The sequence below is a fragment of the Amblyraja radiata genome, chromosome 20 (genome assembly GCF_010909765.2).
Source record: "Amblyraja radiata isolate CabotCenter1 chromosome 20, sAmbRad1.1.pri, whole genome shotgun sequence".
Classification (NCBI taxonomy): domain Eukaryota; kingdom Metazoa; phylum Chordata; class Chondrichthyes; order Rajiformes; family Rajidae; genus Amblyraja; species Amblyraja radiata.
Window position 1 is genome coordinate 38,663,901 of NC_045975.1, and position 24,758 is coordinate 38,688,658.

The following is a 24,758-nucleotide window of genomic DNA, read 5'->3' on the forward strand; positions in this document are numbered from 1 at the left end:
GACAGCACCCATAGTCTGGATTGAACCCGGGTCTCTGGTGCTATGAGGTGGCAGGTCTGCTGCTGCACCATGGTGCCAGAACCCAGATGCACTGGGCCAGAATCTTAGACAGCTTATGGAGATCCTCCAAACCTGATTTCATCCTCAACATATTTCGGGAAACTTTATTCGTGGTCATTGTTGCAGATTTCTCATCCACTTGTTTCCGCTGGCCACCAAACAATAGAAAGAGGCGCTGAAAGTGAACAACAAGTAAAAAGTAAAATACTATGCTCTGTATATGAACACAGGAGAAACCTCTGGATGAATGTCCTCTGCAAGGGCTATCTGGCCCCTTTCCATGCAGCTTTGCTATGCATCATGATCATGGCTGATCTTCCAATGCGGGCCCACACGATCGCTTCATGATTGCTCTTCTTCCTCCTCAATAGCATCTGCCTTGTTGGAAAATGGAAGTGTACCGAAAACGTGCACTGCCCCGCCACTTGCGTCATTCACGGAGAGGGCCACGTGACCACCTTTGACGGCAAGAAATTTATCTTCAACGGCAACTGCGAATATACTTTAGTTCAGGTAACAGGTCCAGCCACCCCTGGGTCATCGGTGAACCTTCATTTCAGATTTACTCATTGCCGCCTGCAACGGTTTAACTGACTTCTGTTATTTGGGCTTTCAGGACTCGTGCTGCGCAAACGAAACCCATCCAAACTTTAAGATTGTTTCAGAAAACGTTATTTGCGGCCAGTCGGGTGTGACCTGCTCCAGAGCAATAAAGATCTACATTGAGGTAAAGGTGTGATGTTGTAACATAATATTCCTCATGGGGCAGCAGTGTTACACCGCCAAGAGCTGGAGAAACACACCCACAGTAGGCGAGACATCACATCCATTCGATGTAAAGGAAGTCCTTTATCCAGGGGTGGTGAGTCTTTGAAATTCTCACATTGAGAGCTGGGGAGTTGAGTCAGTAATATATTCAAAGATGGGCAGTTCAGTCAACAACATGTTGAAAGATGGATCAAATTTTGGATATTGGGAAATTAAATGCTGGATCAAAGGGTTAGTACAGTAAAGTACAGCCGAGGTAAAATATCAGCCGTGCTCTCATTGAAACCTAAAACAGTAGCAAGGGGCGAATGGCCTACTCCTGCCCTTTGCGTTGTTTGTACTATATCAGAGTCCCCCACACCCCACAAACCCCCTATCGCTGGCAATCTCAGTGATGGATCTGTTCCTCTGGATGCTCACATTCTGTGCTACATTGCCTGGATGTGACTGCTGAAGGGACAGGGCCTTGGCTCAGGCCTCGTCATTGACCAAAATTTGCTTTGGGTTCCTTAATGGCAACCTACTCTCGGTACATAATGGCAACAGGTGATGGGTGGCAGGTATGCAGGATTGTCAGAATGTCCACCTTATCCACGCTTCCCAGAACTCCATATACCTCTACCCGGTCATCCTCGGCCTCCAATGACACCAATCTGAGCTTTTCCAACCTCTCCTTTTGACAATGACACTTTACTTAGCTAATGCTGACCAATCCAGGCAACATTGGTTGAACTTCTTCTGATCCCTTTCCAAACCTTCACCTTGTTTCTGCAATGGGGCAACCAGACCTGCACGCAATACACCAAACCAATGAGTTATACACCGACAACATGACCTTTGTACTCAACACCCCGACTGATGAAGGCACGCATGCAATATGCATTCTTTACCACCATACCTACTTGTGTTACCACTTTCGGTGAACAAAGGCCTTGAACTCCAAGGTTCACCACTACGTCAATGCTTCTAAGAATCCTGCCATTTAAGGTATATTTTCCTCTTACATTTTTTGTCCCAAAGTGCAACACCTCACGCTTGTGCAGAGAAACTCCATCAGTTGTTTCTCTTCCTATATTTCTAACTGCTATCTATCCTGCTGAACCCTTTGGCAACTTTCCTCACTCTCCACAATGCTTCCATTTCCCATATCATGGAACATGGAACATAGAAAGGTGCAGCAGGGGAATAAGACTCTTAAGCCTAGAACAAGCTATGCTGAACATGATACCAAACTAAACTAATCTCATCTGTCTGCACATGACCTATACGCCTCCATACCTTGAACATCCATATGCCCCTAAATGCCACTCTTGTATCTGCCTTCACCACCAACCCTGACAGCGTGTTCCAGGCGCCCACCACTCTATGTAAAAAAACCTGCCCCACACATCCCTTTTAAACGTTACCTCTTTCACCTTAAACCTATCCCCTCTTGTCTTAGACATTCCTACCCTGGGAAACTGATTTTATATGCCATATCTATGCCTCATAATTATATATACTTTTATAAACTTTTTAATTCATCCACCTATATTTTTGTCCAAATCTTTCGTAAACACATCACAGCAACATAGGTCCTAGCACTGATCCTGCAGAACACCATAACTCAGTCAGAAAAGTGCCCTTACACTATGACCAATGTAATTTTGGATCAGATCCCATTTTGGAGATCCCATGCGATTGTTTGGATCAGTCTACCATGAGGGACCTTGTCAAATGCTTTATGAAAGTTCATGTAGACCACATCCACTGCCTTACCCTCATCAATCTTTATTATCCCCTCAAAAAACTAAATCAAATCAAATTACTGTGGGGGTGGTACAGACCTTATGAGGGAGGCGGAGTCACTGTGGGGGAGGTGCAGTAACTGCAGGGGAGGTGCAGTCACTGCAGGAGAGCTGCCAACATTGCGAGGGTGTGCAGTTGCTGCAGGAGTTGCAGAGGTGCCATTAGTACAGGAGGTGGGGATCGGGTCATTGGCAGTTCTCTGTGCTGGGTCAGGCCACCTCCCTCCTTCAGTCTCTCTGCTGGGTTCCAGCTTCCCCTCCCTGGTCACCATCACTCACTGGGTCATGGAGCGTCCCCTTCTCCCTCACCGTCTCACTGGGATAGTTGGCTCTTCACCCTCTCACAGCCGCTCCGACCCACGCGCTCCCTGCACACTTTTCTAGCTCCCCTGTGCTGGTCAGTGACCACTTCACACTCACCTGAGTAACTCCTGCATCCAGCTCTCCCTTGATGGTGAGCCTGTCTCTTTTACTCTCTCCAGCTCAATCTCTCTCTCTCTCCCTCATAAGAAAAAACAAGTTGTGGAAATTTAACCAGGTGAAAAGCAAACAACCAGAGTTAACATTTCTTCCTGCCTTGAAGCTGCAGTAACCTCCTGAGTATCTCACGGAGTCATAGAATCATTCAGCACAGTAACGGCCCTTTGGCCCAACTCGTCCATGCAGACCAAGATGCCCCATCTAAGCTTGCCCTATTTGCCCACATTTGGCCAATGTCCATTCAACATTTTCCATGATCACCATTGCCTTTGTTCTCTCGCACCTCTTTTCACACCTTACCCTTCCATATCTCTGTGTCTCCCTCTCTCCTCCCCTCAGTCTGAAGGTGTCGACCCGAAACATCACTCATTCCTCCTCTCCAGAGCCTTACCGGTTGTTGTAAATCTTCTTTACAATCTTTCCAGTCTAGTCACATTACTACAGAATTCTCAATGTTATTTTAGATTTTATTATCTGCAATGATTTGGGGATGGGCGCGCGGAAGCTACGAGGAGCGAGAGAGAGAGAGAGAGAGAGAGAGAGAGCAGAGAGAGAGAGACAGAGAGAGAGACGAGAGAGAGAGCGAGAGAGAGCGAACGAGAGAGGGAGAGGGAGAGAGAGAGAGAGATGAGAGAGCGAGAGATAGAGAGAGAGAAGAGAGAGAGAGAGAGAGAGAGAGAGAGAGAGAGAGAGAGAGAGAGAGAGAGTAGAGAGAGAGAGAGAGAGAGAGAAGAGAAGAGAGCGAGGAGGAGAGAGCGAGATCGAGAGAGAGGAGAGAGAGAGAGAGAGAGAGAGAGAAGAGAGATCGCGATATCGAGAGTAGGAGAGAGCGCGTATAAATCAGAAATCTCTCGCTAGCTCTCTCTTCGATATGCTCTATCTCTCTCTCTCTAGCTCTTCTATCCTCATCTCTCCGCTCTCTCTCTCTCTCTCTCTCTCTCTCTCTCTCTCTCTCTCTCTCTCTCTCTCTCTTTTTTCCTGTCTTTCTTGCAACCTCTGACTTTGTTTTTAAGCAAAGTGGATTAAAGAGGACAGAGAGATTTGCATATGACAGATTAGGCTGCCATGAAACTTCTAATAGTAATTAATAATAATGCTAAATGTGTTATAGTACACAGTATGTACACAGAGATTGACATCATGCATGTACCACCTGATTCATGAACAACCTCTTCCCCGCTGTTATCAGACTCTTGAACAGTCCTCTCATAATCTCTCTACATCGGTGAGACCAAGCGCAGGCTCGGCGATCGCTCCGCACAACACCTCCGCTCACTTCGCACTAACCAACCTGTTCTCCCGGTGGCTCAGCACTTCAACTCCCCCTCCCATTCCGAATCCGACATTTCCGAATCCGACATTTTCACACAGAGAGTGGTGAATCTGTGGAATTCTCTGCCACAGAAAGTAGTTGAGGCCAGTTCATTGGCTATATTTAAGAGGGAGTTAGATGTGGCCGTTGTGGCTAAAGGGATCAGGGGGTATGGAGAGAAGGCAGGTACAGGATACTGAGTTGAATGATCAGCCATGATCATATTCAATGGTGGTGCAGGCTCGAAGGGCCAAATGGCCTACTCCTGCACCTATTTTCTATGTTTCTATGTCCTAGGCCGCCTCCATTGCCAGAGTGAGGCCCAGCGCAAATTGGAGGAACAACACCTCATATTTTGCTTGGGTAGTTTACACCCCAGCGGTCTGAACATTGACTTCTCTAATTTTAGATAGTCCTTGCCCTCCTTCCCCTCTCCCTTCCCAGCTCTCCCACAAGCCTACTGTCTCCGCCTCTTCCTTTCTTTTTCCCGCCCCCCCGACAACTGTCAGAAGAAGGGTCACGACCCGAAACGTCGCCTATTCCTTCTCTCCAAAGATGCTGCCTCACCCGGTGAGTTCCTCCAACATTTTTGTCTACCTTCTCATTAACTCAGGATGTCTCTGATGTCAGGATGTTTCTGATCTCCCAACAAACTTGTTGCAGCCCTTGAACGGGGGGGGCCCAGAGCGGAGGTCTGTAGAAAACAAAAGGGGGGGACCCGGTGTGGCGGGGCCGTTGAGTACGACAAGGGGCTAGGTGCGGGGGGTTGGCGATGAGAACTTAAGGGGGAGGGCGGATCATTGGGGTAAAAAAAAAAGGGGTACTTGTAACTGTCAGCGCCCTTTACATGATGACTCAGAGCATCTCACTTGTCACACGTGACAATAAGAGTATATAATCTAATCTAATCTAACATTTTGTTAGCCTGCACCTTCTCTGTAGCTTTAACACTAAATTCTACACACTTTCCATTTTTTTCTTCCACTACCTGTTGTACTCATGCATGGTGTGATCTGCCTGGATAGCAGCCCACACAAAGTTTTTTTACTGTACCTCGGTGCATGTGACGATACTAAACCCATACCAATACCACCTGCTTTGTTCCAGGATGTTCTGATAGAAATGGCAGATGGAACCTACACGGTAACGCCGGAAGCAGCAGCTGATAGGTTTCGCATCCACATCAACCCACTGTACCTGTCCTTTGAGTGTGTGCTCCCTGGTGGTCACCTTCTGCAACTATTGTGGAACAAGAACACAAATACGTTCATCCGTTTCACCAGGATGCAGCAGGTAAACTAGGGATGCCTCCTGGTCATTTCTTCGGTTGTTCATCTGGCTATGAGTCTGAATCAGTGTTCGAACACAACAGCTGTGGTTGGTGGAATATATTGCCTTAAGGGCCTGTCCCACTTTCCCGAGTTATTCACGAATTCTCCCAAGTTTTCAAACTCGCAGAATGTTCGTAACGAGTCCGTAGGTGTCCGTGGATATATCGTAGCGGCTCGTTATGCCAGCCGTAGGTAGTCGGGGCATCAGGTAAGTCGGGACGTTTTTTACCAGCCTGATGAAAAATGTCCACAAGTAAAAAAATAGCCCCAAGTATCCTACGGCTGGCATAACGAGCCGCTACGATATATCCACGGACTCCTACGGACTTGTTACGAACATTCTGCAAGTTTGAAAACTCGGGAGAATTCGTGAATAACTCGGTAAAGTGGGACAAGCCATTTACAATGCATGGTACGAACAGGTTGTGAATAGTGCCTGAAACGTTGACTGTTTCAATGTACTGAGGACGTTCTGATTATTGATATTTTATATTTTAGTTGCAGGACAGGAGGAGTCCACAGCACTGAACTAAGAAAATACTTGTTCTTCTGCTCTGACCCCAGCTTCTGCACGTTTATATCATTTATAGCTGGAAGTGAATACTGTCAACACAGGCAAAGAATGAGGGGCAGACGGAAGTACTAACAACTGGAGAGCAGTCCTGAGCTACTATCTACCTCATTGGAGACCGTCGGTCTATCTTTGATCGGACTTTACTGGACTTTATCTTGCACTAAACGTTATTCACGTTATTGCCTTAATCATGTATCTGTACACTGTGGATGACTCAATTGTAATCATGTATTTCAGTTTTAGTTTATTGCCATGTGTAAAGTGAAAGCTTTTGTTGCATGCTAAATAGTCAGTGGAAAGACAATACATGATTACAATCAAGCCATTCACAGTGTACAGATACATGATAAAAGAATAACCTTTAGTGCAAGGTAATGCCTGTAAAGTCCGATCAAAGATAGTCCAATGGTCCTTGATGAGGTAGATAGTAGTTCAGGACTGCTCTCTGGTTGTGGTAGGATGGTTCAGTTGCTTGATAACAGCTGGGAAGAAACTGTCCCTGAATCTGGAGGTGTGCGTTTCCACACTTCTATACCTGATGGGAGAGGGGAGAAGAGGGAATGGCCAGGGTGCGACTTGTCCTTGATTATGCTGCTGGCCTAGCCAAGGCAGTGTGTGGTATAAATGGAGTCAATGGAAGGGAGGTTGGTCTGGGCTGCGTCCACAATTTGTTGCAATTTCTTGTGGTCCTGGAAGGAGCTGTCCCCAAACCAGGCTGTGATGCATCCCGATAAAATGCTTTCTTCAGCGCATCTGTAGAAGTTGGTGAGGGTTGTTGGGGACCCGCCAATCTTCCTAAGCCTTCTCAGGAAGTAGAGGCTTTGGTGCTCTTTCTAAGATCCAACTGTCTGCACTTTTATGTCTAGTGCTCCCAAAACATCTAGAACACACATCTATCCACAGGTGGAGCAACATCCAGTTTTGCCCCAGCTTGACCAATCTCTCTCCAGCCGCCCACCGTCTGTCTGACAGTCAGTACGTGACCAGAAATGTCCTCTAATTACGTTTCACGTCAGGACCCTTCTTCAGACTGTTTGCTTGTGAGACTCCATTAGATAATGTTTAATTAGATAGTAGTCTTTTAGTTAGTTAACCGCAATTTACCTTAAACCAGAATGGGTTTCATTTATGTACCGAAATGTTTCCAAATGATCTGAACAGCCTGATGTGTCCATTATCTTGATATGTGCCCTGACATTGTAAACTGCCCATGCTCACCTAAGTGGTAATTCTCTTGCACTTCTCAGCTTTCGCTGTGCGGACTCTGCGGTAACTTCAACGGGGACATAGGTGATGATTTTATAACGCGGAGCCAATATTTAGCCTCCAATGCACTTGAGTTTGCAAACACTTGGAAGGAAGAGCCACTATGTCAAGACGTGACTGAAGTTCTACATCCATGTGATTTGAACCCGTATCGTCTGTCCTGGGCAGAACAGCAGTGCCAAATAATTCACAGTGACATCTTCAAGACATGCCACAATCTGGTGAGTGCCTCTCAGTGCTGATGCTAAGCAGATAAACGGTTGAAAATATGCTCAAAATGTATATTATGCCAGTCAATGGGATACGACGGTCTCTCTGCAGAGGTTTCACATGGTGAAGTAGAAAATAAATAATGTCCCTGGCAGAGTAAGCATTGAGCGAATGTATTAAAATGTATGTTCATGCTCTGAAAATATGGAGTGGGATTTGAAAAGATTGCATCATAAGGTCATAAATGATAGGAGCAGAATTAGGCCTTTCCGCCTATCAAGTCTACACCACCATTCAATCATGGCTGATCTATCTCTCCTAACCCCATTCTACTGCCTTCTCCCCATAACCCCTAATGCCCATACTATTCAAAAATCTATCTATCTCTGCCTTAAAAATATCCATTGCATCAAACCCATTAGAAGTGGGGATGAAGGTTTTGAACTGTCCGCTTGAAGTGAAAGCCATTACATCGCTATCGGTGCTTAGTGTTAGTTTAGGCATACAGCACGGAAACAGGCCTTTCGCCCACTGAGTCCGTGCTGACCAGCAATCACCCCGTACAGTCACACTATCCTACACACAAGGGACAATTTACCATTTTTACCGAAGCAGATTAACCTAAAATTTGTACGTCTTTGGAGTGTAAGAGGAAACCAGAGCTCCTGGGAGAAAACCCACGCGGTCACAGGGAGAGTGTACAAACTCCACACAGACAGTACCCACAGTCAGGATCGTACCCGGGTCTCTGGTGCTGTTAGGCAGCAACTCTACCGTTGCACCACCGTGTTGCAGATGCTGTTGTATCACAGCCTGCATCACCTAAGTTGTAATGGCCATGGTGCAGAAAAGGTTAAGGATTGCATCTGACTGGTTCTAAAACAGTTGGCTACTTTTGTCAGCATTGGCTCTGTGCAGCATTCACCTGGATTAGGATGAAGGGAATTGAGGAAGAGAGCGGACAATGTTATTCTCCCATTTGCTCAAATTTGGATATCATTGGATCTGCAATATCTTTTCCTCAGGGAGATCTCCTGAGCTTTCTGAGCTCTAGGTTGGGTCCAAGGACAGAAATACTGGGTCCACACACATTTTTCACCCTCACAAAATTTACACACCAATTGTGGCCAGCACATGCAAATATGGTGATGACAAACAGAGACATCTCGGTGTTTATATTTAGGGCAATGTTGGGGGCTGTGCAGTTCATCCAGGGGGCAAATAATTCCAATGGGTCTCAGATTGATAACTGGAAGATCTGATCTTTAAGGTGCAGATATTGATTAGATTTAGTATTCAGCTAATCAATTTGTTCTGGGACATTTCCAGGAGTCAGTTTGTGAAAGGGAACAGCACTCTGCCTTTTTATCCATTGCTTTGGACCGTAACATCCCCAGCAGTGCTGCATTCCCTCTGCACTACAGTGTCAGCCAGACTATCCCTCGGTGGGTCTGTGGACATGCCCACAAGTGTCAAAGTGCACTCCAATGAGCAAAGCTTGCCCAAAACCCTCCGATTCCACAGAATGAGAGGGAAGGAGATGACAGGCAAATCCTTTCTGGTGTAGACATCAACTCTTGGGTAAAGGCACCATCCAGGATGGGGCAGAGGCACACCATTCTTCTGCAGACTGATCCTGTCCATTTTATTGCAACTTATCCCTTTTGTCCTCATCAGACTCCTAATCAGTAGTTGGTGCCTGCATTTAACTAACTGCAACCCTCAACGTGCTGCTTCTAGATATTGATATTCCACATCAATGCAGCAGACATTTCACCTCAACTCATGGAATGGATGTAACTAATGTGTTCCCAATAGATTGTAACAAGCTCACTTACTGGGCTTTTTGGCCTAATTCTGAATTTCATTGTGAGACCGGTCTTTTATCGTTTCCCATTGCAGTGATTTCAAGGTTTTGTAGTCAAAATCGTAAAATAACACCGTGTGCCACCAGAGCAGCTTGTGATAGTTGAAGGTGAAATCTGATTGAATGGTAAAAAACTGGACACCACATTCAGGGTTCTTCACGGACTACAGTTGTAGCTTTCTCCTCTCTTTCTTCCGTTAGGTTTATCGAGTTCCCTATTATGAAAGCTGTGTACAGACGACATGCGGGTGTGATATTTTCGGAGACTGCGAATGCCTTTGTGGAGCCATTGCAGTCTACGCTAAAGCCTGTTTGGATGCTGGTGTCTGTATCAACTGGAGAACCCCTGACTTATGTTGTGAGTTATTCTTGAATTAGTTAAATAATTTAAAAATTTGCTCTTAACTTAGTAATTAAAAAAATAATGCTGGGATTTACTCAAGTTATCGCCATTGACTGTGTTGTTGCCCTATTCTCTCAGCATGTCCAGTCATGAATGTGGAAGAAAACCTGACCTTCCCTCCTTTCTTTGCTAAATCAATCCAATTTCCCTCCGCCCAGATCTCTAAATATCTTCCCCTTCAAGTACAATGATTATTTCAAACCTTTCAACAACTCTGCAAAATTTGGTTCTTCTCTGCACTTGTTTATATGTAGACCAGGAGTGCAGCTCCATAGTTCTCTGAAAGTGACGACACAGCTAGATAGGTTGGTCAAGAGAGCGGTCAGTGCATTGGCCTTCAGCAGTTAGGATATTGAGTAGAGAAGTTGGGACTATTATAGAGTCACAGCGTCATAAAGTAATACAATGTGGAAACAGGCCCTTCGGCCCAACTTGCCAACACGTCCTAGCTACACTAGACCCACCTGCCCACATTTAGCCCACATTCCTCCAAACCTGTCCTATCCTGTACGTGTAAACGTTGGGATAGTCCATGCCACAACTACCTCCTCTGGCAGCTTGTTCCATACCCCACCACCGTTTATATGAAAACGTTACCCCATAGAACTCCTATTAAATCTTTTCCCCTTCACAAACCTATATCCTATGGTTCTCGATTCACCTACTCTGGGCAAGAGACTCTGCATCTACCTGATCTATTTCTCTCATGATTTTATACACCTCTATAAGATCACCCCTCATCCTCCTGTGCTCCAAGGAATAGAGTCTCTATGTTTTCAAGAGAGGGTTCAATTTCTATTCAATGTTTTCAAGAGAGATTTAGCTCTTTGGGCTAAAGGAATCTAGGGATATGAGGAAAAAGCTGGAACAGGGTCCTGACTTTAGATGATCAGACATGATCACATTGAATGGTGGTGCTGGCTCGAAGGGCCAAATGGCCTACTCCTGCACCTATTTTTCTATGTTTCAACTCTCCTATATAACTCAGACCTTCTAGTCCTGGAAACATCCTCGTAATCTTCTCGTAAATCTTCTCTGTACGCTTTCCAGCTAGAAAATATCTTTCCTATAACATGGTGCCCAGAACTGAACACAATACTCTAAATGTGGCCTCACTAATGTCTTATACAACTGCAACATGACCTCCCAACTTCTATACTCAATACTCTGTCTGATGAAGGCAAATGTGGCTAAAACCTTTTTGACCACCCAATCTACCTGCGGCTCCACCTTCAAGGAACCATGCATTTGCTTTACTAGATCCCTCTGCTCTACAACACTTCCCAGAGCCCTACCGTTCACTGTGTAGGTCCTGCCCATGTTAGACTTCCCAAAATGCAACACATCACATTTCTCTGTTCAACACATTGGAGTATTATGTTTAGTTTTGGTTACCCTGCTATGGGAAGGATGCCATTAAGCTGAAAAAAGTGCAGAGAAGATTTACAAGGATTTTGCCATGACTTGGGGCCCGGAATGGTAGGAAGAGGTTGGGCAGGCAAGGACTTTATTTCTTGGAGCTCAGGAGGCTGAGTGGAATAGATAGGGTGAAGGCACAAAAACATTTACCCAGAGTAGTGAAACAAGAACCAGAGAACCAGGCTTAAGGTGAGTGGGGAAAAATGTAGCAGGAAACTGAGGAGCAACTTTTTCCATACAGAGGGTGGTGTGTTTATGGAACGAGCTGCCATTCGAGGTAGTTGAGACAAGTACCATAACAACATTTAAAAGACATTTGGACAGGTAGATGGGGCATCTTTTTCAGTATGAACAATTTGGGCCAAGGGACTGTATCTGGACTATCTGAAACCGAAGGAAATTCTCTCATTGCTCTGTCTAAATTAATCATTACATTCCCTGTCAGCATTTGCTTCAGCTGTGGGAAAAGTTGTCACTCCAAAGGTTTCTCCAGTGTTATCAATCGATGGTTTTAGACAGTAATTCCTCTAGACTTTTTAGCTTGTCTTCTTTCACCCAAATGTGCCTTGAGTCATGGACCTATGTCATCACCAAGACTACCCATACCTCCCTGAAGCATGGCCACACTCTATTCTGCCTCAATTCCAGTGCCACATGACCTATCATCCATAATTTAGTTGGCTGTAGGCTTGGTTAGGCCAGGGTAATCCCAGGTCACCTCTCACCTGTAAACATTAGATCATCAGAATTCATCTAGCCCTGCCTTAAGCATTATTTAAGCATCAGCCCTGTGCTTGTTCTCCTGCATTCACACTCCAGTAAAATACTCAACCTTGTTTGTTAAGTCTCTGCAGTCTCATTGCACTTTGTATCCTTCAGTTATAACCTGTAGAGTTCACGCTTCCATTTCTGCCTTTGAGTAGCTCTTATTCTAGTCATTCCTCTGTGTGGCCAAATCTAAAACTCTTGAATTCCCTAACATTTCCAACTATATCTTTATTTCCTCATTTAAAATATTCCGTAGAAACTCTTCATTTGACTAAGGTGTAAAGCATCTGCCCTGATACATGGCTCATTGTCAATTATGAGAATTGTGATAGGAACCATTTTGGGACATTTCATTTTAAAGATACTATGAGTTGGATTGGACTATATGGGACAGAGAGAGAGAGAGACTCTGAGAAAGTGAGAGAGATTGAGAGAGAGACTGTCAGACAGACAGATAGAGACAGAGAGAGATTGATATAGAGAGAGAAAAAAAAAGATAGAGAGATAGAGAGAGAGAGAGAATATGAATGAGGGAAAGGAGAGGGGGTGGAGCTGTTCTTTACATCTCTGCATCACCATCTATATCTCTCATTCCTCTTCCCCTTGACTCTCAGTCTGAAGAAGGGTCTCGGCCCGAAACATCACCTATTCCTTTTCTCCAGAGATGCCTGTCTGACCTGCTGACTTACTCCAGGCTTTTGTGTTTATCTTCGGTTTAAACCAGCATCTGCAGTTCCTTCCTACACCTGTAGTCAGGATCGAAGCCAGGTCTCTGACACTGTAATAATAATAATAATAATAATTTTATTTATAGAGCACTTTAAAAACAATCATAGTTGCAACAAAGTGCTGTACATCACTAATCATTGACAAAAAAGTTAATACACACCAATAATAACAATTAAAAGATGGAGTAAGTAAAGATATTCAAAATAAAGAAATATTAAAAACACTAAAAACAGGAGCAAAGTCTCATGCATGGTCAAAAGCCAGGGAGTATAAATGTGTTTTAACACTGGCTTTGAAGATGGACAGTGAGGGAGCAACTGTACCACCATGCCACCCCTGTGCCGTTCTAACAGCAATGCTGTTGGGCAGAGTTCAATAAATAATCAGGCTTGTGAGAAAGATAAATGAATAATCATGTGGGCCTTTGGATAGCACAAACAAAATTGGAGAAAAGTCCTCAAGGGTACGTTCATAGGATATATTCAGAGAGATTCTTAGATCAAAACGTTGTGGAGGCAACCAGGGAGGGGAGTGATTTAGGCCTGGCCTAGAATAACAAAGCAGGACTGATTTATGGACTTGTGATGGATGTTACAGCAAGAGTGACCATAACATAATGGAACTTCACACACAGTTTGCAAGTGAGAAGTGTGGGCCTGAACTGAACTTGGACAAATGCAGTCACAGAAGTGTGAAGGCAGATTTGGCTAAAATGGACTGGAAGGTAGATTATAGTAGCCAACATTTCAAGATTTATTTCACAATTTACAGGAAATTCATATTTCGTGGAGAAATAAAGAATAAGGGTCAAGATAGTGTCAAATTGCAAGAAAAGGCAAATCAAGGTAAACAGAATTAGTTCCAGAAGTCACCTCGTTTGTCATGATCGAGTTGAACTAAAGGGCCTGTTACTGTATAACTCCAAGGCTCTATGACCGTGAAGTGCTGAAACCATATATTTAATATGCCTTTATGGCAGAAACAAACCCATATTAGGGCAAAAAGGAGAGAGCTTAAAGCCATCACTAACATCAGAAAAAAGGTACCAGTCGAAACTGAAACAAAACCAGTGCTTGAAACTCTCATCAGGACAGGCAGCATCTGGTAAGAGAAAAACAGTCAACAGTTCAGGTTGATGACCTTCCATCAGCAGTTGGAACTGCAAGAAAACAAATGGATTTGTCTGAAGAGGGTCTCGACCCGAAACGTCACCCATTCTTTCCTCCAGAGATGTTGCTTGTCCCGCGGAGTTACTCCAGCATTTTGTGTCTAACTAAATGGATTTGAAGTTTTGGAGGTTTGGAGAGAACAGTCTATGATAGATGGAGATCGCAGTTGTCCCGGACATGTAATGGAATTTGTTTCTTACAATTAGAGCAGTAATAGAAACAAAAGTTTGGGAATCTGAAATAAAAGAGAGTACGGAAAATACACAACAGGTCAAGCAGCATCTGTGGAGAATAGAGCAGAGTTTTGTGTTACAGGTGTTATGAGCCGACAATACAACTAACCAGTTCTGGCAAATACAGGAAAAGTCATGGCTCTCTGAAATCACTGAATGTATCCACAACGTATCTCACTCAGTCTGAACGGAAACATCACCTGTCCATTCCTTCCACACTTGCTGCCCTTCGACCCAACTCAATCATGCCAGCCAAGGTGCCTCTGGAGCTAGTCTTGTTTACCTGCATTTGGCCTATTTTTGGCCAATCGTCTGGCCTTCCACTAATCCTTGCCTTTCTTGCAATTTTATTCCATCTTGAACAACCTTCATTTGTACCAGCTAGATCATCCTTGTTGGTAATCTTTATTTCTCAATAAAGTATGAATTTGCTGAAGATTGTGAAATATATCTTTAAATGTCTGGTACTGTAGTCTACCTTCCAGTCCACTTTAGCTGCTTTGCGTTTTACCTAACCAAGCTGGTCACACTTGTCTGTGTTTGGCTCATATCCTTCCAAAGCTCTCCTATCTATATACGTGTCCAAGTGTCTTTGAAGCAGTTACTGTACCCGATTCTATCACTTCATCCGTCAGCTTGTTTCATGAATCCACCATCCTCAGTGTGAAAAAGTTTCCCCTCAGGTCCCCTTTAAATCTCTCCTCTCCCACCTGAAACGTATGCCCTTTACTTTTAGATTCCCCTATCCTGATGAAAGACTGCGGCAATATAATTTAAAATTGCTCCCCATGATTTTAGAAACCTCTATAAGGTCTCTCCTCAGTCTCCAGCGCTCCAGGGGAAAAAGTCCAAGCCTATCCATTCTCTACTGATAACTCAAGCCCTCTAGATCCAGTAACATCCTTTGCAGTTTAATGAAATCCCCTTTAAAGCAGTACAACCACAATCGTCAACTCTACTCCAAATATGATCTTACCGGCATCTTGTAACATCACATCCCAACTACAGTACTCAACATATGGATTATTGAAGGCAAGCATGCCCATTGCCTTCTTCAGCCTGTCTACCTTCTTATTTCTCAAGTCCACACGCAATATTAGTTGTTCAGCCAGTGGGGGAAATATTGTTGGAAACAGGGCGTGAACCCTCTTTCTTTGACCCCGCCTGTCAACCTGTGTCCCCACTTTTATGGAAATATATCCCCATTGTTCCCTCCTATGCACTTGCAGCCCCAGGGTCTCTCTGCTCCACACATTCCCCATTTAAGAAAGTAAGAAAATGGTGGGAAATTACTGGAGAGATATTTGTCAAATTCTGCCACCTTCGCTGCCTCGAGAGATGCTGTTTTTTTAGCACATCAGTCACCCAGAGCCTTCCTCAGCATTACCAGGTACCCGTGGCCAGGGACAGAGCTGAGAGCTACACAGTCAGTGGTCTTGGGTCGGTGGGATTCTGCAGTTGAGTGTGTGATACCTGTCAATTTCTTTCAGCTGCCTACTGCGAATACTATAACACCCATTCACTAAAAAATAACAACTCGGAGTTGACGGAGAATGGTGGCCATCCAAGCCGTTACCAGGCTTGTATGTGTCCTAACAGTCTGTGGGACTTCCCAAAAAACAACATGGAAGGTAAGAGGTTTAACTGGATAACTAGTTCTGATCTGGGGTCCATAGTTGATTCACTCTGCTGTTTAATCAGAAGCATTGATCCAGTTCCTGCAGTACTCATTCTGATCGTAGGACCTGGGCTATGGCAAGGGACAGATTGCAGAGCAGGGTCGTCTGAATGGCCTAATTCTACTCCTATCACTTATGAACTTATCAACATCTTATCTTCCGACTGGTCACTGCAACCTGCTGGAATGAGCATTGAATTCTCCAACTTCAGGTACACTCCTCTTCCATCGTCATCCTTAACTCGCTTTGTTTCTGTGAAAGATTGCATGAAAAGCCAGTCCTCATGATCCTTATCAACTGCTCTGCCTTAACCCATCTCTATCTGTCTCATCTTTTGTCGCTCCTCCACTAGCTTTGCTTTGGAAACTATAAGCTCCTCCACTAATTCCCCAGTTCTGGGGAAGGGTCCCGGACCCAAAACGTTTCTCTTTCCACAGATGTTGCTCAGCAGACTGAGTTCTTCCAGCATTTCTTGTGTCAGTTATTCAGGATTCAGCTGAGACTGGATACTGTACGCCACTGAATGGTGTTGGGATGATAAAGAGTTGGTTCCCATCTGCATTCTCCACCTGTATTGTCAGGTGGCTGTCTATTACAGTCTACTATTAAGTGCTTGGAATTGCACTGAATCCTTGTCTCGACAGGTTGCTACACGTGTCCTGTGAATGAATACTACGACAGCAAAGTACAGTCGTGTGTTTTGTGTGGTAAGTGACAGATTTCTGTACAAACATAACCTGGGATACCTCAGAGCAGATTCAAACTGGCAGAAGAATGGGAACCCCCCTCCCCAATTTGATTATTTCTCTTGTGACTTTGACTAGTTTGTGTTTTCCAGTTGACCTACTGTACGTGTTCCTGGTTTAACACAAGATTGCTCGGAGGATTGTAACTTCTGATCACTCTCAGCATCTCTCAAAGAAACAACCTAGAAAACGAGAGGGATAGACAGAGTTGACGTGGAAAAGCTTTTCGCACTGAGAGTAGGGAAGATTCAAACAAGGGGACATGACTTGAGAATTAAGGGACTGAAGTTTAGGGGTAACATGAGGGGGAACTTCTTTACTCAGAGAGTGGTAGCTGTGTGGAATGAGCTTCCAGTGAAGGTGGTGGAGGCAGGTTTGTTTTTATCATTTAAAAATAAATTGGATAGTTATATGGATGGGAAAGGAATGGAGGGTTATGGTCTGAGCGCAGGTATATGGGACTAGGGGAGATTATGTGTTCGGCACGGACTAGAAGGGTCGAGATGGCCTGTTTCCGTGCTGTAATTGTTATATGGTTATTATATGGTTAATTGGACCATCCCATTTAAAGCAGCATATGAGGAGAAATTTTGGTCCCCTAATTTGAGGGAGGACGTTCTTGCTATTGATGGAGTACAGCGTAGGTTTACAAGGTTAATTCCCGGGATGGCGGGCCCGTCATATGCTGAGAGAATTGAGCAGCTGGGCTTGTACACTCTGGAGTTTAGAAGGATGAGAGGGTGGTTCACTGGATGCTTTCAAGAGAGAGTTAGATAGGGCTCTTAAAGATAGCAGAGTCAGGGGATATGGGGAGAAGGCAGGAACGGGGTACTGATTGGGGATGATCAGCCATGATCACATTGAATGGTGGTGCTGGCTCAATGGACCGAATGGCCTACTCCTGCACCTATTGTTTTTTGTCTGTTGTCTATAATCTCCCAGAGAATGTGGATTTCTCTACCAAAATGATGCAGTTGAATCTAAATATTTAATAGTATCCACAACAAAGTTAAATTATTCTTTGGGCTGGAAGGATGAAGGGGTAATGAGAAAACAGGAACAGGATCCTAAATGTGGCTGTGTAGGAAGGAGCTGCAGATGCTGGTTTAAACCGAAGATAGGCACAAAAAGCTGGAGTAACTCAGCGGGTCAGACAGCATCTCTGGAGAAAAGGAATAGGTGATGCTTCAGGCCGAGACTGTTCTTCGACCCGAAACGTCACCTATTCCGTTTCTCCAGAAATGCTGTCTGACCCGCTGAGTTACTCCAACTTTTTGTGCCAATCCTGAATGTGGATGATGGGCCATGATCAGATGGAATGGATAGAGAGGCACAAAAGGCCGAATGGCCGCTGTTGCTCCTAGTTTCCATGTTACTGTGTATGTTCCTAAAGGAAATGGTAATGTCATGTAAATGCAAATCTTACCAAACAGTACATTTCTCAAAATATAAAAATATTCAGCTGTTATGTTCCTGTTGTCCTGTGATTCACCATTAGGAACATATTACTCAATCTTCCAATATTTCTTGCAGATGCCGATTATCGTTGAACATGTTTGATCAGGAGTAGTAGGTATGTAAATGTTTAAATTCTTGCTGCTTCCAATGCTTCAGATGTCCTTCAATATGATTTTGTATCTAAGTAGCAAAGCCTGGCTGTCCAGTGACACCCATCGTCCACGTGTTTCCTTCATGTTTTATTTATTTGGGTTTAAGCAGCAGACAATTGGGGATTTAAAGCTTGTTTTACACAAGTGTTGTGCAGTGGGGGCTTGGGAGGAGGTGGCATCAGAGTCAGAACACAGCTTGCAAGGTATGCCCACCACTAGAGAGCACAGCTATAAGGTGTGAGGGGAAAGTGTAATGGAGATGTGCTGGGGACGTTTTTTTACACAAAGAGTGGTGAGGGGCTGGAACACATTGCCAGGGGTGGTGGAGGCAGACGTGAAAGTGGGCGTTTACGAGGCTTTTAGATAGGCACATGGAAGTGCGTGGAATATGGTACATGGATCATCTACAGGCAGATTAGATTAGTTTAACTAAGCATCATGTTCAGCACAAACATTGTGGATCAAAGGGCCCATTCCTGCGCTGTGTTCTATGTTCTATCTTCTATATGGGGGGCTAAGGCTTGGCCTCTAAACTCCCCAGGTTCCCTGATGTCACTAGTAAGGGGCTAGATAGGTGGATGGGGTACAATTTTAAAGAAGCAATGGTCCTTCCTCCACTGAACTTGCTTTATGCCAGGTGGCTTTGGGGTCAGGTCAGCTAGCACTGATGGTGCCGTGTACAAGCAACAGGACAGACACACCATCCCAGCTCTGTCTTAGGGCCTGGTGTTGTCAGGAACCAACGTGGTCAGTTAATAGAAACATAGAAAATAGGTGCAGGAGTAGGCCATTCGGCCCTTCGAGCCTGCACCACCATTCAATATGATCATGGCTGATCATCCAACTCAGCATCACACAGATATTATAGCACAGTTTGGAGATGGAGGGGTGTTGAGTCCATATTCACAGGATTGTGAAGACCGCCAGCAGGATTATTGGTGCTCCACTCCCTTTCCTGCTGGACATATACAGGAAGAGATGTATCAGCAGACCCATCTCCATCATCAAAGACCCCTACCACCCATCGCATCACATATTCTCCATCTTGCCATCTGGGAAGAGGTACAGGAGCATTAGCTGCAAAACCAACAGGATGCTCCTCAGCTTCTTCCCGCAGGCTATAAGACTGATAAACTGATTTGCCCCCTGCCAAAGTATCGCGCATCAACCACCAACCTGGACACACTGCAGCAGAGCCACTGTCGTGCCGCTGCCGATCGGAACGCCTGTTGATGTTTAGTAGAGAGTAGAGTGTTTAATTTGTTCATGATATATGTATTTTTATTTCTATTTATTTTTTACTGCACACTGAATGGACACTGGTTGAGCAATGTTTTTTTGTTTCCTCTGGGTATGTGAATACTCAGGAAAATGACAATAAAGATATACTATACTATATTGCCTCTCTGCAAGAGCAATCTGGACAGACCCACTCCACTACATGAGTAGCCCAGTGGCACATCTAGTCGAGCAGTTGCCTCACAACGCCTGCGACCCTGTCCACTCCCGACCTTGAGAGACGTCTGGGTGGAGCTTGCATGTTCCACCAGTGACCATGCGGGCCTCCTTCATGTGCTTTGACGTTTCAAAGACGTGCAGGTTCCTAGATTAATTGGTCACTCTGTGCGTAGGTGAGGGACAGGGCACTTAGTGGGAGTTATAGCGCTTGTGAGAAAGAATAGGTTACATGGAAAGAAGCGGAGTTTGATACTGGCCTCCGATGTTGTTTGAGTGGAGTTTGTTCATTCTCTCTGTGACCCTAGTGTGCATGGGTAGCAGTGAATCAGAGAGAAGTTGATGAGAGTATGTCATGTATTATTCTCTTGTGTTATTTCCACGATAGAGTGAGAAACATTATTTTGCATGTAATCCAGGCGGATCATACCATCCCTAAAAAGGGAAAATAAGTAGAGTGCAGAATGTAGTGTTATTTCTACAGAGAAAGTGCAGATAGAAACAAGTGCAAGGACCAGAATGAGGTAGATTGGGAGATCAATCATTCATTATTAGTTAATGGGAGGTCCATTCATGAGTGATAACAGCAGGGAAGAAGACGATGTTCTTGAATTTAATGGTATATGCTCTCAAGCTTTTGTATATTTTGCCCAATGAGAGAGGGGAAAAGAGGGTATGGCCAGGGTGTGAACATTCTTGAATTATGTAGGCTACTCTCCTGAGGCAGCAGGAAGTGTTGATGGAATCGATTGGAAGGAGGCTGGTGTGTGTGTGTGTGATGAACTGGACTACATCCACAGCTTTCTGCAAGTTCCTGCAGTTTTGCCATCAACCCCTCCTCACCTGTATCCACCTATCACTGGCAGCTCTTGCCCCACCCTTCCCCTCACCTCTTTTATACTGGCCACTTCCCCTCCACTTCTTCAGTTCAGATGAAGGGTCCTGACCCGAAACATTGACTGTCCATTTCCCTAGTTCAAGAAAACGTTAAACACATGATTTGGCAAGACAATCAAGACTTTATTGTGGCGGCTCCCAAGGGTCGTGCCACCATAGTGTCGAACCCCTCGGCACAGGAGTGGTTCAGTCCGGAGGTGGCCCTTAGCCGGAGGCTTTAAAGGCAGGGGTTTGGGTGCCATCTTCCTCTCGTTTGGTCTTCCCTACAACCGGGAGGAACTGAATAAAAAGTGTCTTTCAAAACACGACTTCGTGCTTAATTCCGAGACCCACGCACTACATTATTGTCAAATACAGTGATCACTGGGAGCAATCTAGGAGATTACTCAACGAACAAAGACTCATCTACTTATATACATAATAGTAAGATTAAACGAGAACTTACCAGTTTGAAGTTTGATCTGTATTTTATGAGGAGGAACGTTGAGGGAATACGTGAAGAACCCGCTTCCAACGCATGCGTGTCATTCTTCAAAGCAGCGGTGTGAGGTCACAGAAACTATAATGACCTAACATAGTAAGATTATCAAAGAGATACCAGTTTTGATATGATCATAGGAGGGTGGGAGCGGAGGGCACGTATTCCCTCAACGTTCCTCCTCATAAAATACAGATCAAACTTCAAACTGGTAAGTTCTCGTTTAATCTTACTATTTTACTTCGGAGTCACGTGAGTGACTACGTGAAGATTTCAAAGCTCTGTGACCTCATGCCGTGGAACGAGTCCATGCTTCACAACTGCCTTGGGTATTGGGAGAAGGTATCATTAGTAATTTTTTAAACACACTTATACAAAGACTTGTGTGGTATAACGAAAAATAAATTTATTAAATTGAAATCATAGCCCTGTAACCTTTCGGGCAAGTTATATTATTGAGCGTAAAACGCTTTCAGAAAAACGATGATGGCTCCAAAAACTGGTTTGTTATAAAACCTTTGGAAAGTCCTCCACATTTTTTGCTGCGGATGTTGCTGCAGCCCTGGTGGAATGAGATTTGAAAACATTAGTGTCTATTCCTGCCATCTTTAGGACACATTTGAGCCACCTTGAGATAGTTTGTTTTATTAAATCATGTATGACAAACACCAGTTTCTCGGGTGAGATGATCAAGCAGTCCAGGCTCAGTTTGTTTAATGACTGGACTCGTTGTGCGGTAACTAACGCCATGAGCATAACCATCTTCATGGTCAGTTTCCGAAGTGATAATGCTGTTATGGGCGACCAGCTCCTCAGCATGTTCAAAACGACACCCACATCCCAGATTCTGGAGTACCTGGTTTTAGGGGGTTTTGCATTGAATATGCCCCTCATAAGTTTTGTTACCAGGGGGTGCGTTCCCACCGTGTGCCGCTCCGTTCCTTGCGATAGGTAATTGGAGAGTGCACTTCTGGCACTATTGATGGCACTGTAGCCCTTGATGTGTCCGAGGTACTGCTTCCGTGTTGACAGTCTTTGTGCGGATGTGATTAGATTCATAGTCCTGTCTGACAGCTCCATGCCGTGTAGTGGGTCTTTCAGATTCTACAAATCAACAAATCCATTGTCTTATGGTATGGGTGACTGCCCCCAATCACTGGATGAATTAATACATTTGGGCTATGTCCAATAAGGGCACATGGTTCTAACACCATCCCCTGTATGACCGAATACCACGGTTGAGTAGGCCAATCGGGTACTATGAGAATCCCAGATGCCGAATCTTGTTGAATGTTCCTTAGTACCCGATTGATGAGGCAGAACGGGGGAAATGCATAAAAAAGCCATTTCCCCCAATGCAGTGAGAAAGCATCTGTAGCTTCTGCCCCAGGGTCTGGTTCCCAGGACACATACGTTGGTAATTGGTGATTCAACCTGGATGCAAAAAGATCAATATCTGGTCTACCATATTTTGCTGTAATTTCAGCAAATACATTTTTATTTAGCATCCATTCCGTGTTTTCGTTAAATTTGCGTGATCTGGTGTCTGCCACTGAATTTAGCTTACCTGGTAGGTATGTTGCCGATATCCAAATGTTTCTTTGGATACACCATTGCCAAATTAAATTTGCCAATTGATCACAAGATGTTGATATATTTCCACCCAAGGGAGTTATATATGCCACCGCGGTGGTATTATCAATTTGTAATCGTACATGCTGGTGGTTAATTGCTGAGCAATATGACTTTAGGCCATAAAATGCCCCTAACATCTCTAGGCAGTTAATACCACGTGTGTTAAGTAATACTGCCTCCTCTGTCTTCCACCTCCCTCCACAACTAGAAACACAATTAGTGGCTCCCCAACCAATGGCGCTGGCATCTGTTTGTAATACCATAGACGGGTTGTCAATAATGATTGGGTTGGAGCAATACCTAATGTTATGTTCCCACCACTGTAGTTCAAGTATAGCTTCCGTAGGCAGCTCCATAGGTCTATCAAAATGACCCTTGTTAAATTTGAGTGCTCTAATTTTTGTTCTTTCCAAATTTTGATAATGTAATGGCCCAAATTGTGTGGCCGGGAATGTAGCCACAATCTTCCCAATCATCCGGGCTACCCGTCTAATGGAGGGTCTGTTGGTGTTAAGAAGCTCGCTGCAATCCTCCTGTAGGGCTACAGCTTTATCTATTGGTAAAGTTACTAACATATTGACCGTGTTAATGGTGAAACCTAAATAATCCATATTAGTTGCTGGTATCAATTTACACTTGACTGGATGGATGATAAACCCTAGTTGTTCAAACAATTGTTTTGTGGCAAGTACTGTTTGATGTGCCAATTCGTAAGTTTTGCCAACAATAAAAATGTCGTCTAAATATGCCATCACCCTATGGCTTTGTTTACGTAACAATGCCAAAGCTGGTTTCAGAATTTTTGTAAATAATCTGGGGGCTGATGTTAGCCCATTTGGTAAGGCTCTATATTGCCAAAGTTCCCCCATCCAGTTAAATTTCAAATACCGTCTGTGTTCCCTTCTGATGGGTACTGTATAGTATGCATCTTTTAAGTCAATGCTTGCCATATGGAACCCAGCTGACACAAATTCTTTAGCAGTGATAAAGGTATCCATCTTAAAATGAACATATTGAATGAATGTGTTTAGGGTTGAAAGGTCAATGATAATCCGGCAACCCCCATCTTTTTTATTTTTAATAAATATGTTTGATACAAATTCTAATTGTTCATGAATAGTATGTTCAATTACACCTTTTGTATACAATCGTTGTAGCTCCGTGTGGGCTTTAGATTGTTCGGTTTTTGTAAGGACGAAATGCCTTTCTGGTGTATGTTGTACTGGGTGGTTATTGGGATGAGTAAATTCTATCAGATAACCCTGAATACTGCTTAGAACATACGAGTCTGTAGTGATTTTACACCATTCGTCACTGTAGTATTGCAACCTCCCTCCCACCGTCGTGGGTCCCTTTTTTACAAAAGAACCACACCCACCTACCTCCATGGTTACTGGTGGTTGTATTATTTTCTTTGTTTTTTAAAAAAAGGGGGTTTTGTTCGTGGTTGTACTGGAGGTTGAGGCTTCCGCATCTTCCAGGGTGGCCGTCCCTGGCCATACCCTAAAAGAAGGCTGCTGCGGGTTATATTGGGTTCTGGCACTGCCACTGATATAAGCCACACTTTTCGGTCTTCCATGTGGCTGGTACCGTGATCCAAAATAAGCCTTTGCGCTGGTTTTGATGAGCCCCAGTGTCTTGGCTTCCCCAAACAAAAGGGTTGGGGTTTTAACGGCTCTTTGTTTGCAAATTGTTGCATATTTAGGATCCAGTGCTGGCTGAATAGCAGCCCTCCGCATGCTATTCAGCTCATATTGTACATTACAGAACAGGGCTAGTGCGTCTTGGTGGCCTTTAGTTTGCTCTGTTTTGTCCAGGGTGCAGATGTAAGCTGTGATCCCTGCCGTAAGCCCCTTTAAGGCTTTCTGGATTTTGAGATCAT

General features: G+C 44.3%; 1 protein-coding gene across 1 annotated transcript in view; it reads left to right on the forward strand.

The window, feature by feature from the left end:
* LOC116984419 (mucin-6-like) overlaps window positions 1–16,922 on the forward strand; it is a 126,043-nt gene extending 109,121 nt beyond the window's left edge. The window contains exons 26-33 of the mRNA XM_033038571.1: window positions 432–573; window positions 677–787; window positions 5,515–5,700; window positions 7,560–7,799; window positions 9,857–10,013; window positions 15,867–16,007; window positions 16,700–16,762; window positions 16,894–16,922. Coding sequence (XP_032894462.1) covers window positions 432–573; window positions 677–787; window positions 5,515–5,700; window positions 7,560–7,799; window positions 9,857–10,013; window positions 15,867–16,007; window positions 16,700–16,762; window positions 16,894–16,922 — 1,069 coding nt within the window. The remainder of the gene's footprint in view (window positions 1–431; window positions 574–676; window positions 788–5,514; window positions 5,701–7,559; window positions 7,800–9,856; window positions 10,014–15,866; window positions 16,008–16,699; window positions 16,763–16,893) is intronic.
* The last annotated feature ends 7,836 nt before the right edge of the window (window positions 16,923–24,758 follow it).